General features: G+C 39.8%; 1 protein-coding gene across 1 annotated transcript in view; it reads left to right on the top strand.

Moving 5' to 3' along the window:
* TTN (titin) overlaps positions 1–18,979 on the top strand; it is a 201,585-nt gene that overhangs the window by 179,445 nt on the left and 3,161 nt on the right. Inside the window, exons 259-281 of the mRNA XM_053470904.1 lie at positions 4–297; positions 838–1,125; positions 1,272–1,571; positions 1,663–3,729; positions 3,837–4,139; positions 4,431–4,736; positions 4,963–5,253; positions 5,350–5,649; positions 5,747–6,052; positions 6,401–6,706; positions 6,793–7,074; positions 7,170–7,763; positions 7,856–8,143; positions 8,231–8,530; positions 8,829–9,131; positions 9,270–9,572; positions 9,657–10,241; positions 10,359–10,664; positions 10,779–11,078; positions 11,260–11,835; positions 11,936–12,241; positions 12,335–12,928; positions 13,033–18,947. Of these exons, the coding sequence (XP_053326879.1) occupies positions 4–297; positions 838–1,125; positions 1,272–1,571; positions 1,663–3,729; positions 3,837–4,139; positions 4,431–4,736; positions 4,963–5,253; positions 5,350–5,649; positions 5,747–6,052; positions 6,401–6,706; positions 6,793–7,074; positions 7,170–7,763; positions 7,856–8,143; positions 8,231–8,530; positions 8,829–9,131; positions 9,270–9,572; positions 9,657–10,241; positions 10,359–10,664; positions 10,779–11,078; positions 11,260–11,835; positions 11,936–12,241; positions 12,335–12,928; positions 13,033–18,947 (15,413 nt within the window). The remainder of the gene's footprint in view (positions 1–3; positions 298–837; positions 1,126–1,271; positions 1,572–1,662; positions 3,730–3,836; positions 4,140–4,430; positions 4,737–4,962; positions 5,254–5,349; positions 5,650–5,746; positions 6,053–6,400; positions 6,707–6,792; positions 7,075–7,169; positions 7,764–7,855; positions 8,144–8,230; positions 8,531–8,828; positions 9,132–9,269; positions 9,573–9,656; positions 10,242–10,358; positions 10,665–10,778; positions 11,079–11,259; positions 11,836–11,935; positions 12,242–12,334; positions 12,929–13,032; positions 18,948–18,979) is intronic.

The raw sequence follows: 18,979 nt of genomic DNA, 5'->3' as shown, positions 1-18,979 counted from the left end.
CAGATCCACCTGGAACACCTGACTATATTGATGTAACCAGAGAAACAGTAACACTTAAGTGGAATCCACCTCTGCGTGATGGAGGTAGCAAAATTGTTGCCTACAGCATTGAAAAACGCCAAGCAAATGATCGCTGGCTCCGATGCAACTTTACCGATGTTTCAGAATGCCAATACACAGTAACTGGTCTGAGCCCAGGCGACCGTTATGAATTTAGAATAATTGCAAGGAATGCTGTTGGGACAATAAGCCCACCTTCGCAATCTTCCGGATACATAATGACCAGAGACGATAGCAGTAAGTATCATCAGGTTTTTGTGTCACTTATGTAAACTCTTTCTCTTGAAGTTGACCTCTCCGATGTCTAGTTCCTCAAAAACAGTTTGAGTGATTCATTTTAACCTTTATACTCTTTACATTGTTTATCATATGTCCAGTGTTTCTAAAGGGGGTTCCCTAGAAGACATGCAGTGTCACAGGCCTCTAACTTTTCTCACCAGAACACATTTAACTTCTTATGTGCTGTACTCTCCTACATACCATAATTTCACAACCAGCATAATTGCTTTGAGAGAAACATCACACAAAACATTAAAAAAATATTTACAATTATATTGAATTATCAAGTTTCTTTATATGATTTAGATTATGAACACAAAATCCTTTTAGTAATTAAGCATGGCAATGATGACAAATATTTAACACATAAACTTATGACTCATTTTAACCTAATCTCCTAAAATTGTGAATGTGTTTCATGTAAGCAGCATTCTCTGTGCTTACAATATACTTTCATCACTCTTTTGTAATACTCATTTATTTATTCATTAATTCCAGTTGCTCCATTTATTGAATTTGGCCCTGAACACTTTGAAGGGCTTACTGTCAAGGCTGGGGAAACCATCAGAGTCAAAGCCTTAATCACAGGGCGACCAGTACCTTCAGTAACTTGGCTGAAAGATGGAAAAGAAATTGACAAGAAGCTGGGTGTTGAAATCAGCACTGCTATTGGATACAGCTCAATATTTGTCAGGGATGCCACACGTGATCACCGTGGTGTATATACCGTGGAAGCCAAGAATTCTTCAGGCACCAAAAAAGCTGAGATGACAATACGTGTACAAGGTACGTCTGAATTATATTCTTTAAAAAAATGTAAGGTTTTGGAATATTTCCTAGATACTATAACACCTGCAATAGTTGTAGCTGTTCACTTTTAACTTTGTATCATACAATAAATTATTGTAACACTGTTATTTAATTTTATTTAGATACACCCGGACAAGTTGGTGGACCTATAAGATACAGTAATATAACTGGAGAAAAGTTAAACTTATGGTGGGATCCTCCTGCAAATGATGGCTGTGCTGCAATAACTCACTATGTCATTGAAAAACGAGAGACCAGCCGATTATCCTGGGCACAAATTGAAGACAATTGTGAAGCATGCTCATACAACGTAACCAAGTTAATCAAGGGCAATGAGTACCAGTTCCGTATATCTGCAGCAAACAAGTTTGGAGTCGGCAGACCACTTGATTCAGAACCAGTTGTTGCTCAAATACAATACAGTAAGTGGACTTTGTGTGGCTCCCTAAATAACTATTGCTGAATTTAATAAGCATTATTTTCATGCCTTATTATTTTTCTTTTTACTTTCAGCTGTCCCAGATGCACCTGAGGTTCCAGATGCTACCCATGTAACTGGTGATAGCATTATTGTCACCTGGGGAAGACCTAAATCTGATGGTGGAAATGAAATCAAACATTACATTCTAGAAAGAAGGGAGAAGAAGAGCTTGCGATGGGTAAAAGTGCCAAGCAAAAAACCCATTACTGAGACTAGGTTTAGGGTTACTAGTCTAATAGAAGGAAATGAATATGAATTCCGGGTCATGGCAGAAAACGAGGCAGGTATAGGGCCTTCTAGCGGAATATCAAGACTAATCAAATGTAAAGAACCTGTGAATCCTCCAAGTGCACCAAGCATTGTCAAGGTGACAGATACAACAAAAACATCTGTTAGCCTGGAATGGACCAAGCCAGCGTTTGATGGTGGTATGGAGATTATTGGGTATATCATAGAAATGTGCAAAGCTGATCTTGGTGAGTGGCACAAAGTGAATGCTGAAGCTGTCATTGCTACCAAGTATACAGTTGTTGACCTGGAGGCAGGTGAGGAATACAAATTTAGGGTTTCTGCAGTGAATGGAGCAGGCAAAGGAGACAGCTGTGAAGTACCGGCTAAAGTTCAGACTACAGACAGACTGACCTCTCCTGAAATTGAAATTGATGCTAATTTCAAACAGACACACATTGTTAGAGCTGGGGCGAGCATCCGCCTCTTTATTGCATTCAAAGGAAGACCTACTCCCACAGCACTCTGGACAAAAACAGATTCTGACCTCAGTGTAAGAGCTGATATTCACACAACAGACTCATTTAGCACATTAACTGTGGAGGACTGTAATAGATACGATGCTGGAAAATACACTTTCACGGTAGAAAATAACAGTGGCAGCCGGTCTATTACATTTACTGTCAAAGTGTTGGATTCCCCTGGTCCACCAGGTGCTATTACCTTCAAGGATGTCACCAGAGGATCAATTACATTGCTCTGGGATGCACCAATTAACGATGGAGGTGCACGTATTCACCATTACATTGTGGAAAGGAGAGAAGCAAGTCGCCGTAGCTGGCAGGTTGTCAGTGAAAAATGCACTAGACAGATCATTAAAGTCACAGATCTCGTAGAAGGCTTGCCATACTACTTCCGGGTTTCTGCAGAAAATGAATATGGTGTAGGTGAGCCCTATGAAACACCAGAACCAATAGTGGCTACTGAAGAGCCTGCCCCACCAAAGAGATTAGATATCATTGACACAAGCAAATCATCTGTATCGTTAGCTTGGCTTAAACCTGAACATGATGGTGGAAGTCGTATCTCTTCATATCTCATTGAAATGAAGCAGCGAGGCTCAGACAACTGGATTGAAGCTGGTCAAACGAAAAACCTCACTCTGACCATTCAAAATCTCACAGAAAATACTGAATATGAATTCCGTGTCCGTGCCAAAAATGATGCTGGATACAGTGAACCAAGAGATGCCTTCTCTTCTGTCATTATTAAGGAACCTCAAATTGAGCCAACAGCAGATCTTAGCGGGATAACCAGACAACTCATCACTTGCAAAGCAGGAAGCAATTTCACTATTGACATCCCAATAAGTGGGCGCCCAGTTCCAAAGGTAACATGGAAACTTGAAGAAATGAGACTTAAGGAAACAGACAGGGTGAGCATTAAAACAACAAAAGAGAGGACAACCTTGACTGTTAAAGACAGTATGAGAGGTGACTCTGGTAGATACTATCTGACACTGGAAAATACAGCTGGAGTGAAAACTTTCACAGTTACAGTAATCGTGATTGGAAGACCAGGTGCAGTTACTGGACCAATTGAAGTATCTTCTATATCAGCCGACTCATGTGTATTGTCATGGGCAGAACCCGAGGATAATGGTGGAACCGACATTACAAACTACATTGTTGAAAAACGTGAATCTGGCACAACAGCCTGGCAGCTTGTTAACTCTAGTGTGAAGCGCACACAAATCAAAGTCACTCATCTGACCAAATATATGGAATACACTTTCCGTGTCAGCGCAGAAAATAGATTTGGCGTAAGCAAGCCTATGGAATCTTCTCCCATTGTGGCTGAACATCCTTTTGGTAAGGCTTTTTTAAAGTTGATTTGTGGTCTTCTCTTGTTTTAATTTTAAAAAGGTTTTGCTTTGTAATTGTCAAGTAACACGTTTGTTTTATATATATATTATTAGTTCCCCCAAGTCCACCAACCAGACCAGAAGTATATTCTGTATCTGCCAATGCCATGGCTATACGCTGGGAGGAACCATACCATGACGGCGGAAGCAAAGTAACAGGATACTGGATTGAAAAGAAAGAACGTAACACCATCCTTTGGGTGAAGGATAACAAACTCCCATGCTTTGAATGCAATTACAAAGTCACCGGATTGGTTGAAGGTCTTGAGTATCAGTTTAGAGCATATGCACTGAACGCTGCTGGAATTAGCAAAGCCAGTGAAGCATCAAGACCTGCAATGGCCCAAAATCCTGTTGGTATGTATACATTAGACTTAAAACCAAAATACCAAAATTACATGAAAAGAAAAAGGGAAATATAACAACATTTGCTCTTACAATATAACAAATAGGCATTATGGATTTTTTACTTTTCCGTTTTCTAAGCCAAAATTTATGTTTAGAGTCTAAATTACTCCCAAATATTGCCACAAAACTGGTGAAAAAGGACTGAAAATGTTTAGCTGTGTTAATACACTCCACTCTAACATTTGAGTGTGGCTTAGACATAATAAAAAATATCATGTGTTTTCTTATTTTTACTCCTAGATCCACCAGGAAAACTAGAAGTAACAGATGTCACAAGATCTTCTGTGTCTTTGAGCTGGTCTCCTCCACTTTATGACGGTGGCAGCAAAGTTGTTGGCTACATTGTAGAACGCAAACCATTTAATGAGGCTGGAGAAGGACGTTGGCTGAAGTGCAATTATACTACCGTTTCTGAAACTTCCTTTACTGTTACAGCCCTAAGCGAGGGAGAAGTTTATGAGTTCCGTGTTCTTGCCAAAAACGCGTCTGGCGTCATAAGCGCTCCGTCACAGTCCACTGGTGCTGTAACCTGCATGGATGAGTATTGTAAGTATTGACTTTAAAAGGTTCATGCATTTAATTGATATGGTAACATTGCAAACTGGCTTCAAGTTAGTTTCTAATGGAAAATGTGCAATGTATACATTTAGTATTTCAGAACAATTTTAGGTCTATAAGGTACTGAAAGTCTAGAATTAAAAATGTTTAAACAATGCTATAAAAAACTCATCTGTAGCTTAATCTAATACTTTACATTTTTTCTCTAACCCAGCTCCACCCAAAGCTGAACTTGACAGTAAGTTACAAGGAGATGTAGTGACCATCAGGGCCGGATCTGATCTTGTTCTTGATGCTTCTATTGGTGGTAAACCAGAACCAAAGGTATTCTGGTCTAAAGGCGACAAGGAACTGGAACTCTGTGAAAAGATCTCTCTGCAATATACCAGCAAACGGGCTGTTGCCGTTGTCAAATTCTGTGACAGAGGTGATACCGGAAAATACACATTAACCGTTAAGAATGCAAGTGGAACAAAATCTGTTTCCGTGCTGGTTAAAGTACTCGGTATGTATATTCATTCTTTTAAATGCATTGTGCCTTTCAAATTGTAATGCCAAATACTATGTACTTACTGACATGAGATGTGTTATCTTTATTTAGATTCACCTGGACCTTGTGCAGGCAAAATTACTATAAGCAGAGTTACAGATGAAAAGTGTACTCTAGCATGGAATCCACCACAAGAGGATGGAGGTGCAGAGATAACACACTACATTGTAGAAAGACGTGAAACCAGTAGACTCAACTGGGTATTTGTTGAACCAGAATGTCCGACACTATCATGCAATGTGACAAGACTTATCAAAAACAACGAATACGTATTCCGAGTCAGAGCAGTCAATAAATATGGACCAGGTGTTCCACTTGAAACAGAACCTATCATTGCAAGGAACACGTTCAGTAAGTGGAGTTTTTTTGCCATCATCTTGAAGGGTGTAGTTTAATGGGTAATAATTGGGGTTCCCTTACTAAATTTTGTTTTCTGTGTTTCCTACAGCAATTCCATCACCACCCGGCGCACCAGAGGTTGTCGGAATTGGCAAAGAGCACATCATTATTCAGTGGCTTAAGCCTGAATCAGATGGTGGCAGTGAAATCAGCACCTATGTTGTGGATAAGCGCGAAAAGAAGAGTGTGAGATGGACGAGAGTGAACAGGGATTATACAGTTTATGATACACGATTGAAGATCACTGGATTACTTGAAGGAAGTGAATATCAATTCCGTGTCAGTGCGGTCAATGCTGCAGGAAACAGTGAACCAAGTGATTCTTCTCAGTATATTCTGTGCAAGGAACCCACATGTAAGTATTTCAAATGCTGGTATTAGAAGACAGACACACAGGATTGTTTTAGAGCTAGGAAGGGGTTTTGAGACAAATTTAAATTATAATTATACTAAATCTCTTAATTAAATTGGGGGGGGGTTCAGTGTAGCTGTGTATTTCTCAATTCTTAAAATCTTGTGACCAAAATCTACTTGGCAATGTTTCATGTGGAAGATAATACTATTATACTGTATATATTGTATATATACTGTAAACAGCATTATTGCCGTTAAGAATGCAGATCAGAAAAAAATGGGCAGACTAGTTGGACTGAATGTTTTTTATTTGCCATAAAATTATATGTTTTCTGTTTTTTTTTTCCAGACACTCCAGCTTCTCCCTCTGCTCCACGAGTTGTAGATACCACCAAGCAGAGTATTAGCTTGGCATGGTCAAAACCAACATACGATGGAGGTTCAGATATTTTGGGCTATGTCCTTGAAATGCAGGAAGAAGGCACTGAACAGTGGTACAGACCACATACAACAGCTGTTATCAGGAACACTGAGTTTACAGTGACATCTCTGAAACAAAACCAGAAATACAGTTTTAGGGTTGCTGCCACAAACATCAACGGCATGAGTGACTTCAGCGAATCCTGTGCTACAATTGAGCCTGCTGAAAGGATAGGTATGTAAACTATTTTATGCAGTTTACCCCGTAAACTACAGCACTTGAACTGTACTAATAATGCATAATTTAATTTATTTTACTAGAAATCCCAGACTTGGAGCTTGCTGATGACCTCAAGAAAATTGTTACTGTCAGAGCTGGTGGCTCTTTGCGTCTCATGGTATCTGTATCTGGACGACCATCTCCAGTAATTACTTGGAGAAAGGAGGGTGTTGACCTTGCAAGCCGTGCCATCATTGATATTACAGATAGCTACACTTTACTTGTAGTTGAGAAGGTCAACAGATATGATGCCGGAAAGTACATTGTCGAGGCCGTCAATCAGTCTGGCAAGAAATCTGCTACAGTTGTTGTCAAAGTCTATGGTACGATATACACCATCACATACTTTTTACTTCATAAAACTTATTTTAATAATGGATAGCATAACAATAATACTGTGATTTGTTTGTTTTTTTAGATTCCCCTGGCCCTTGTGGCTCAGTGAAAGTAAAGGAAGTATCCAGGGATTCAGTCACCATTACTTGGGATGTGCCATCTCTAGATGGTGGTGCTCCAATAAATAATTACATTATCGAAAGGCGTGAAGCTGCTATGAGAGCTTTCAAGACTGTAACTACCAAATGCAACAAGACTATTTACAGAGTAACTGGCCTTGTCGAAGGAAATATGTACTACTTCAGAGTATTACCAGAAAACATTTACGGAATTGGTGAACCCTGTGAAACATCAGATGCAGTCTTAGTTTCTGAGGTGCCAATGCTGCCACAGAAATTGGAAATTGTTGATATTACTAAATCAACAGTGTCCCTTGCATGGGAGAAACCACTTCACGATGGAGGCAGCAGACTTACTGGCTATGTGATTGAGGCCTGTCGGGCTGGCACAGAAAAATGGATGAAAGTAGCCACACTGAAGCCCACTGTGCTTGATTATACTATAACATCATTGAATGAAGGTGAACAGTATTTGTTCAGAGTTAGAGCACAAAATCAGAAGGGTGTCTCTGAACCTCGTGAAATTGTAACTGCAGTAACTGTACAGGATCAGAGAGGTATGTGGACCAAATGTTGCTACAAGAATGTTGTCACTCTAGGATACATAAATGCCAATTCATTGCTAACATTGATGTGTCTTCATTTGTAGTGCTTCCTACCATTGATCTGGCTGGAATACCCCAGAAGACTGTGCACGTTCATGCTGGCAGGCCCATTGAGCTAGCCTTACCCATTCATGGTCGCCCTCCTCCAACTGTTTCTTGGTTCTTTTCTGGGTCTAAAATAAAAGAAGTTGATCGTGTTAATATTGAAACTGTAAATAAAGTAGCTAAATTAACTATCCGGGAGACTACTATTAATGATACTGGAGATTATACACTTGAACTTAAGAACATAACCGGAACCGCTACTGAATCAATAAAAGTCATCATTCTTGGTGAGTATATATTGCACTGTGCTCCTGGATTTCTTCTCCTGACAGCTAAACTATTCTAACACTGATTCTGTATTTATACCAAAACAGACAAACCTGGAGCTCCTACTGGACCGATTGTGATTGATGAAGTTGATGCTACATCTGTTGCAATTTCTTGGCAACCACCACAGATGGATGGTGGAGCTACAATCAGTGGCTACATAGTGGAACAACGGGATGCTCACCGCCCTGGATGGCTGCCAGTCTCTGAGTCTGTCACAAGAACGATGTTTAAATTCACTAGACTTACCGAAGGAACGGAATATGTGTTCCGTGTTGCTGCTACAAATCGCTTTGGCATTGGTTCCTACTTGCAGTCAGATATGGTAGAGTGCAAGAGCAGAATCAGTAAGTGATGTTTGATATAAATACTAGGCTAATATCAAATATTGATTGTATAATAGGAAAATATGCTCTTTGGACCTATGTTTATTGCATTGTATGTTTAAATAATAATATAATTTGATTCTCATGCTTTTTCTTAACCTGGGAATGTCAGGAATGCAGTGTGCCATAATTTTTTTTTAAGTGTTGTAGTAAATATTTCATTTTTAAACAGATGCAATGCATGTTTTACTTCCAGCTGTTACAAAGTAACCATTTTATTTTGTTGTCAATTATTAATTTGTGCCATATTTTTTTTCAGGTATTCCTGGACCACCAGAAACTCCTCAAGTGTTTGACGTCACACGAGATGGAATGACTATAACTTGGAATCCACCTGGTGAGGATGGAGGATCGCCAGTTGTTGGCTATATTGTGGAACGTAAAGAAGTCAGAGCAGAACGATGGGTCCGTGCAAACAAAGTACCAGTGACAATGACACGCTATCGTTCTACTGGACTTATTGAAGGCTTAGAATATGAACATCGTGTCACAGCTATCAATGCAAGAGGCCCTGGAAAACCGAGCCGTTCATCTACATCTGCTGTAGCTATGGATCCAATAGGTAAATGACACTCTGTTACCAAAAAAAATGTAATCTCTTTTGTTTTAATACTACTACTAATTTATTCAGGGCTTCAGTGTATCCACATGAAGACTATTTTCGAAGTGGTATTTACTGTATATCTTGCTTTTTTTGTAGCCCCTCCTGGAAAACCTCAGAATCCAAGGGTTACAGACACCACCAGAACATCTGTTTCTTTGGCTTGGAGTCCACCAGAAGAAGAAGGAGGATCTAAGGTTTCTGGCTACTTAATTGAAATGCAAAAGGTTGATCAGTTTGAATGGACAAAATGCAATACCACTCCAACTAAGATATGTGAATACACTCTCACACACCTCCCTCAAGGAGCAGAATATAGGTTCCGTTTGGTAGCATGTAATGCTGGTGGACCCGGAGAACCAGCTGATGTACCAGGAACTGTGAAAATCACAGAAATGCTTGGTAAGTCATTTAAACCGCTAAATTTGTTCACAAAAGTTTATAAATGAGCTGTCTTATCTTACAACATTACCTTTTTTTCTTCAGAATATCCTGATTATGAATTGGAAGGAAAGTATCATGAAGGACTTGTTGTAAGACAAGGTAGTGCAATCAGGATATCAATACCAATCAAGGGTAAACCTATCCCAATATGTAAATGGACCAAAGAAGGTCGTGATGTAAGCAAGAGAGCTATGATTGCAACATCCGATACACATACTGAACTTGTCATTAAAGATGCTGTTAGAGAAGATACTGGGACATATGACTTAATCCTTGAAAACAAATGTGGTAAAAAGGCTGTATACATTAAGGTTAGAGTCATTGGAAGCCCAGATTCCCCAGAAGGTCCACTAGAGTATGATGACATCCAGACCCGTTCTGTACGCGTTAGCTGGAGAGCACCTGCAGATGATGGTGGTTCTGACATCCTTGGCTACATTGTCGAAAGACGAGAAGTGCCCAACACAGCTTGGTACACAGTTGATTCAAGAGTGAAAGGAACATCCTTAGTGGTTAAAGGTCTTAAAGAAAATGTGGAGTACCATTTCCGTGTTTCCTGTGAAAACCAGTTTGGCATTAGTCGGCCATTAAAGTCAGAGGAGCCTGCAATACCAAAGACACCTCTGAGTAAGTATTTTTTTTTATTAATGTTTGCATTATTTTTCATACCATACTCAAACAGCTAATGCTGTGAGATGATTAATATTTGGATTTTGAAACAATATTTTAACATTCAATCTGTAGATGTCCCAGAGCCTCCAAGCAACCCACCAGAAATACTGGATGTTACAAAGAGCAGCATCAGCCTGTCTTGGTCTCGACCTAGGGATGATGGTGGTTCACGTGTTACAGGATATTATATAGACCGTAAAGAGACAACCACAGATAAATGGGTTCGACACAACAAGACCCAGATCACTACTACCATGTATACAATCACTGGTCTTGTGCCTGATGCTGAATACCAGTTCCGCATTTTAGCACAAAATGATATAGGCATAAGCGAAGCAAGTCCGGCATCTGATCCTATTATTTGCAAAGATCCATTTGGTAAGTTGATCCAAACACTCAAAATTGCTTTATCTAAAGTTACTGAAAACATCTATTTTGATTTAGCGTACCATTAAAATATAAATACATAACGTTCATGTTTGCATTTTACAGACAAACCAAGTCAACCAGGTGAGATTGAAATCACATCTATATCAAAGGATAGTATAACTATACAGTGGGAGAAACCAGAGTGTGATGGTGGAAAAGAGATTCTTGGATACTGGATTGAATATCGCCAGTCTGGAGACAGTGCATGGAAAAAATGCAACAAAGAACGCATTAAAGACAAGCAGTTCACCATTGGTGGCTTGCTGGAAGCCACTGAATATGAATTCAGGGTGTTTGCTGAAAATGAAACTGGAACAAGCAGACCTCGTAGAACAGCGATGACAGTAAAGACTAAGCTAACATGTGAGTTTTTATATTTCATTGCTGGGCATTATGTCTTAACCAAAGGCTATATCTGTTCATTCATTTTAACTTAATTTGCTTAGTATTGAGGTATCAAAATACCATAGTAAAGACAAAGATTATGCTGCACTGTTATGCATATATATTCTATATAATAAATATATATATATATTTTATGCAGCTGGAGAAGCACCTGGTTTGAGACAAGAAATTAAGGAAGTTACAATCAAACTGGGAGAAAGTGCTAAACTAACCTGCCAGATAGTTGGAAGACCGCTACCCGACATCAAATGGTACCGCTTTGGCAAAGAACTGGTTCAGAGTCGCAAATACAAAATGTCTTCAGATGGACGTAACCACACCTTGACTGTTTTGACCGAAGAGCAGGAAGATGAAGGTCTTTATACTTGTGTGGCCATCAATGATGTTGGAGAGATTGAAACAAGTGGCAAATTACTTTTGGAAGCTACTCCTCAATTCCATCCTGGATTCCCATTAAAAGAGAAATATTATGCCGGGGTTGGAACAACTCTTCGTCTTCATGTTGCGTATATTGGAAGGCCAGTACCTGCCATTACTTGGTTCCATGGCAAAAAGCCATTGAAAACATCAGAAAACATCACAATTGAGAACACAGAGCACTATACTCACCTGGTCATAAAGAACGTACAGCATAAAACTCATGCTGGCAAATACAAAGTGCAGCTTAGCAACATTCTTGGGACTGTTGATACTGTACTCAATGTGGAAATACAAGGTAAATGTTTTATTTATATATTATTGCTGTTGTTACTTTTATTCCCATTTTCTATGTTTTCAAAGCCATGTGTACCTAATAACTATCCTCTTTTCAACAGACAAACCAGATAAACCAGCAGGTCCAATTGTGGTTGATGCATTACTGAAAAATTCTGTAGTAATCAGCTGGAAACCACCTGAAGATGATGGTGGTTCTTTAGTAACAAACTATGTTGTGGAGCGCTGCGAAGCCAAAGAAGGAGAAGAGTGGCATCTGGTGTCCTCTGCTATTTCTGGAACAACATGCAGAATCTTAAACCTGACTGAAAATGCTGGCTACTATTTCCGTGTCTCTGCTCAGAACTTATATGGTATCAGTGAACCCCTGGAAATTCCATCAGTTGTTGTAATTAAGAGTCCATTTGGTAAGTAACATGAAAAACTAAAAATTATAATAAACACATGCTTTATTAGTAAAACCCACCTAATTGCTAAATAATTTTGTTTGTTGCTAACAGAAAAACCAGGCCCACCCGTTAAGCCAGTGGTTACTGCAATCACAAAGGATTCCTGTGTTATTTCATGGAGACCTCCAGCAAGTGATGGAGGAGCAAAGATTACAAATTACTATCTTGAGAAGAAAGAGAAGAAGCAGAACAAATGGATCTCTGTCACAACAGAGGAAATCCGTGAAACTGTCTATTCAGTCCTAGGACTCATTGAAGGCCTTGAGTATGAGTTCCGTGTTAAATGTCAAAACCTCGGTGGTGAAAGTGAATGGAGTGAAGTATCTGATCCCATCACACCTAAATCAGATGTACCTATCCGGGCTCCTCAATTCAAGGAAGAACTAAGAAATCTCAATGTGAAATACAAGAGTAATGCAACCTTTGTCTGTAAGATCATTGGCCATCCCAAACCTGTAATTAAATGGTTTAAACAAGGCAAGGAGATCCTTCCTGATGGAGAAAAGGTGAAACTGCAGGAATTCAAAGGTGGATATTATCAACTGGTTATTACAAATGCCACAGAAGAGGACTCCACTGTTTATCAAGTGAGAGCCACTAACCAAGGAGGATCTATCTCAGCTACAGCATCATTGGATGTTGAAGGTATTTATACATTTATACAATTTGCACCACTTGTTTGTGTATGAGAAAATGCATGTCTTCATCTCCATAATAACTATTATAAATCTATTTCTGTTTTAATGCAGTTCCTGCTAAAATCAATCTACCTAAACACCTGGAAGGAATGGGAGCCGTTCATGCCCTAAGAGGTGAAATTGTCAGTATAAAAATACCATTCTCCGGAAGACCAGATCCAGTCATCACATGGCAGAAAGGACAGGATCTCATTGATAACAATGGACAGTATCAAGTAATTGTCACACGGTCATTCACTTCATTGGTATTTTCCAATGGTGTGGAGAGGAAGGATGCTGGCTTTTACGTTGTCTGTGCAAAGAACAGATTTGGCATTGATCAAAAGACTGTTGAGCTTGATGTGGCTGATGTCCCTGACCCGCCAAGAGGGATTAAAGTGAGCGATATTTCAAGAGATTCTGTTAACTTAACATGGAATCCACCAGCTACTGACGGTGGTAGTAAAATCACAAACTACATTATTGAGAAATGTGCCACAACAGCAGAAAGATGGATTCGTGTTGCACAGTCACGTGAAACCAGATATACTGTGGTTAACTTGTTTGGCAAAACAAGATATCAATTCAGAGTAATTGCAGAAAATAAATTTGGACAGAGCCAACCGTCTGAGCCAACAGACCCAGTGGTAACAAAGGAGGATAAGACAAGAATGCTGAATTATGATGATGAAGTATCTGAGACAACAGAAGTTTCCAAAGTGAAAGCAGTACACTCGTCAACAAAAGTTCTGCATGAAAAATTCTCAATTGCTGAAGAGCTTGGAAGTGGACAGTTTGGAATTGTTCATCGCTGCATTGAAAATGTTTCCAAGAAAACTTATCTGGCCAAGTTTGTTAAAGTAAAAGGTGCAGATCAAGTTGCAGTGAAGAAGGAAATTTCTATTCTTAACATTGCTCGCCACAGAAATATCTTATACATGTATCAATCATTTGAAAGCCTTGAGGAACTGGTGATGATCTTTGAATTCATCTCTGGAGTAGACATCTTTGAAAGGATCAACACCTCAGGATTTGAACTCAGTGAACGAGAGATTGTATCCTATGTGAGACAAGTCTGTGAAGCTCTTGAATTCCTTCACTCTAATAGCATCGGACACTTTGATATCAGACCTGAGAATATAATTTATTACACAAGAAGAAGCTCAACCATTAAAATTACTGAGTTTGGACAGGCTAGACACCTGACACCTGGAGACAGTTTTAGAATTCAGTTTACTGCTCCAGAATATTATGCACCAGAAGTCCATCAACATGACTTAGTCAGCTCAGGAACAGACATGTGGTCTGTTGGTACTCTGGCTTATGTTCTTTTAAGCGGACTTAATCCATTTGCTGCTGAAACAAATCAACAAATAATTGAAAATATTACCAATGCTGAATATAACTTTGAAGATGAAGCATTTAAAGATGTGTCTGTAGAAGCAATGGATTTCATAGACCGCCTTATGGTGAAAGAACGGAAGACTCGCATGACTGCAGCTGAGGCACTTGAACACCAGTGGTTGAAACAGAAGACCGAAAAAATAAGCACAAAAGTCATTAAGACTCTGAGACACAGACGCTACTATCAGAGTTTGATAAAGAAGGAATTTAACTTTGTGGTCTCTGTTGCCCGGATCTCTTGTGGAGGTGCCATTAGATCCCAGAAGGGCGTCACAGTTGCTAAAGTCAAAGTTGCTTCAATTGAAATTGGACCTCTGTCTGGACAGATATCCCATGCTGTTGGAGAAGAAGGGGGATATGCTAGATTTTCATGTAAAATTGAAAACTATGACCAGTCCACACAAGTTACATGGTACTCTGGCATTCGTCAACTGGAAAATAGTGACAAGTATGAGATATCATATAATGAAGGGGTTGCTACAATCTATGTAAAATACATCACAAAAGCAGATGATGGCACCTACAGATGCAAAGTTGTCAATGACTATGGAGAGGATAGTTCATATGCTGAATTGTTTGTTAAAGGTGTCAGGGAGCAGTATGAATTCTACAGATGCAGAACAGTGAAGAAGGTAAAACGCCGATTGGATACCATGAGACTTTTGGAGAGACCACCAGAGTTTACCCTACCTCTGTTCAACCGTACAGCATATATTGGTGAAGATATCAGGTTTGGTGTAACAATAACTGTTCATCCTGATCCACAAGTAACATGGCTTAAATCTGGTCAGAAAATCAAACCAGGTGAGGATGACAAGAAATATACATTTGAGTCTGATAAAGGATTGTACCAACTGATCATCCACAAACTAACAACAGATGATGATGCCGAGTACACTGTTATAGCCAAGAACAGGTATGGTGAAGATAGCTGCAAAGCAAAATTAACTGTTATACCTCACCCAGCAGCAGCTGACAACACACTAAGGCCAATGTTTAAACGCTTGCTTGCAAATGCTGAATGCCAAGAAGGCCAATCTGTCCGCTTTGAAATTAGGGTATCTGGCACACCAAAACCATCACTGGTATGGGAAAAGGATGGCCAGGTCTTGTCATTTGGTCCAACCATTGACATTATTCATGAAGGTCTGGATTACTATGCTCTTTTCATCAGAGATACTTTGCCAGAAGATTCAGGCTACTATAGAGTTACAGCTACTAACAGTGCTGGTTCTGCCAGTTGCCAGGCATATCTGAAGGTGGAACGTATGCGATATGTAAAGCGTGAATACAAATCAGAAGAAGAACGCAAGGTACGCGTTCAAAAACAAATTGACAAGACCCTCAGAATGGCAGAAATTCTTGCAGGGACAGATGTTGTTCCTTTGACTCCAGTTGCACAGCAGGCTCTAAGAGAAGCTGCTATTTTATATAAGCCAGCAGTGAGTACCAAAACTGTAAAAGGAGAATATGAAATTCGGAAGGAAGAGATAAAGAAAGAAGCAAAAATTATCCGTATGCCATATGAAATTCCAGAACCCCGTGTGCGTGCAGCAACCGCACTTGAAGAAGACCAGACAATTAAACAGTTTGTACCAATGTCTGAAATGAAATGGTACAAGAAATTAAGAGATCAATATGAAATGCCAGGACCTCTAGAACGCATCGTTCAAAAACGGCCAAAACGTATTCGCCTTTCAAGATGGGAACAATTCTATGTCATGCCTCTTCCACGCATTACTGATCAATATAAACCTAAATGGCGCATACCTAAACTATCACAGGATGATCTTGAAACTGTGAGACCAGCACGCCGCCGCACACCATCACCTGACTATGATCTCTATTACAGACCACGAAGGCGCTCTCTTGGAGATGTGTCTGATGATGAACTTCTTCTTTCTGTTGATGATTATTTGGCTATGAGAAGAGTTGAAGAGGAACGATTACGTCTAGAAGAAGAGCTGGAGCTTGGTTTTTCTGCCTCTCCTCCAAGTCGGAGTCCTCCAAGATTTGAGTTGTCAACCCTTCGATATACCTCACCTTCAGTTCATGTGAGCAGTGTGAAGAGAAGTGAAACAGATGCAAAGTATTCAAGTTACCATATTCCAACTAAAGAAGAAACAGGAACAAGTTATGCAGATCTTCGAGAACGCCATGCGAAAGCTGTATACAAACCACCTAAAGAAAAGCAAAGAATGATTGATGAAAGAGAGGACGAGGAATTACTCCGGCCTTATGCAACCACTCAACGACTTGCTGAATACAAAAGAGATCTTGAATATATGGAAAGAGAAGAAAAATACAGGATAAGCAGAAGAAGAGAAAGGGAAATAACCGAAATTACAGATATTGAAGAGGCTGAGGAGAGAGTGGAAGCCTCAAGGCATATACGTGAAACATCTCCAAGAGTTTCGAGATTACTTGGAAGAAGGCGGTCACTTTCTCCTACTTATATTGAGTTAATGCGTCCTGTATCTGAACTCATAAGACCCAGGTCAAAGCCTGCAGAAGCTCATGAGCCAGAGAGAAGATCTCCAACACCTGAGAGAACAAGACCTCGGTCACCCAGCCCTGTTTCTAGTGAGCGGTCTCTTTCACGCTTTGAAAGAACAGCCCGATTCGACATATTTTCAAGATATGAGTCAATGAAGGCAGCTCTTAAAACCCAGAAAACATCAGAACGAAAGTATGAAGTTTTAACTCAACAGCCTTTCACCTTGGATCATGCACCTCGTATAACTTTAAGAATGCGCTCTCACCGTGTGCCAGTTGGACAAAGTACCAGGTTCATCCTTAATGTACAGTCAAAACCAACAGGTGATGTCAGATGGTATCACAATGGCATTGAGATTCAAGAAAGCAGCAAGATCCACATAACCAATGTGAGTGGTGTTCTGACGCTTCAAATTATCGATTGTCAGCCTGAAGATAGTGGAACATATCGTGCGGTATGTACAAACTACAAAGGTGAAACCTCTGACTATGCTACACTAGATGTTTCAGGGGCAGACTATTCTACCTATATACCTAAACGCAAAGATGATGAAGTTCCCAAATCTGCTTTCCCGGAGTTACTAAAATCAGAGGATTATGCAGTTTCCTCATTTAAGAAGTCTTCAGAACTTGAGGTCAGCTCAGAGAGAAGGGAGGTCAGAGCACAAGTGACTGCATCAAGAGAATCCAGAGACTCTCATGAATATTATGCCTCTGAAGAAAAAAGGGTTTCTGCAGCTGAAGCCAGAGCCTTTGATGAAAGAACGGCACACAGGAAGTTTAAGACTTCTGACCCAGCAAAGATCTTAACCAGACCACAATCCCTCACAGTTTCTGAAGGTGAGAATGCTAGGTTTTCATGTGACTTTGATGGTGAACCAACACCAACAATTACATGGCTACTAGAAGGACAAACCATCGTATCTTCAGCTCGCCACCAAATAACATCAACAAAATATAAGTCTTCTTTTGAAATCACTTCCGTCAAGCTTTCTGATGAAGGAAGCTATACGGTAGTGGTGGAAAATTCAGAAGGAAAACAAGAAGCACACTTTAGTTTGACTATTAAACAGAGAAAGGCATTGGAAAAAAGCATTACTTCACCTCCCAGGGTAAAATCACCAGAACCCCACAAAAAATCTCATGACATAAAATCACCACGTCGAGTCAAATCTCCAGAGCCAGTTCCTTCAAAAGCTAAACCAACAAGCAAACCACCAGCAGAAAAAGTGCAGCTGCCAACTGTTGCAGCACCAAAGATTTCTAAAAACCTCAAGGCCACAGCCAGCAATGATAAAGTTAAACTGTCATGTGCAGTTGAGAGTGCTATACTAAATGGAAGAGAGGTAACATGGCTGAAAGATGGCAAAAAACTAAAGGAAGATGGACATTATAGTTTCCATTATTCTGCAGATGGAACTTATGAGCTCACTATCCACAGCATATCAGAAGATGACCAGGGTGAATACATCTGCGAAGTCACGGGAGAAGGCGGTGTATCCAGAACATCTTTACAGTTTGTAGGGCAGGCCTTTAAAAGTGTATTCACTCAGGTATCAAGTGCCATTGAGACAAAGAAATCTGTTCAAAAGACCAAATCTGTATCTTCTCAAGAAAAGGCAGTGGTTCATGAGGAAGTCACTAAAACCGAATTAGTCTCTGAAGAAATCAAATCCACTCAGACAGAGCTGAGAGCCTCAGTGAGTCATGTCAGTTTTAGTGAGGGACAAAAGGTCTCTCTGAAAGCAAGCATACCAGGTGCCTCACAAGTAAAGTGGGTGCTTAATGGACTAGAATTGAAAAATTCTGAAGATTACAGATATGGCGTATCTGGCAATGATCAAACATTCACCATCAAGAAGGTCAGTTCTAAGGACCAAGGCATTCTTACCTGTGAAGCTAAAACAGAGCAAGGCATTATCAAATGCCAGTTCGACATGACACTTAGCAAGGATCGTTCAAATGCCCCAGAATTTGTTTATCAACCTAAGTCTCAAAATGTCAACGAAGGTCAAGTGGTCGTATTTACATGTGAAATAACCGGTGATCCCTCACCTGAAGTGGAATGGTTTAAAGACAACGTACTTGTAAGTAACCATTATATTCAAAATATAGCATT

Source organism: Spea bombifrons, chromosome 7 (assembly GCF_027358695.1).
Source record: "Spea bombifrons isolate aSpeBom1 chromosome 7, aSpeBom1.2.pri, whole genome shotgun sequence".
NCBI classification, from domain to species: domain Eukaryota; kingdom Metazoa; phylum Chordata; class Amphibia; order Anura; family Pelobatidae; genus Spea; species Spea bombifrons.
This window is presented reverse-complemented; position numbering and strand designations above follow the sequence as displayed.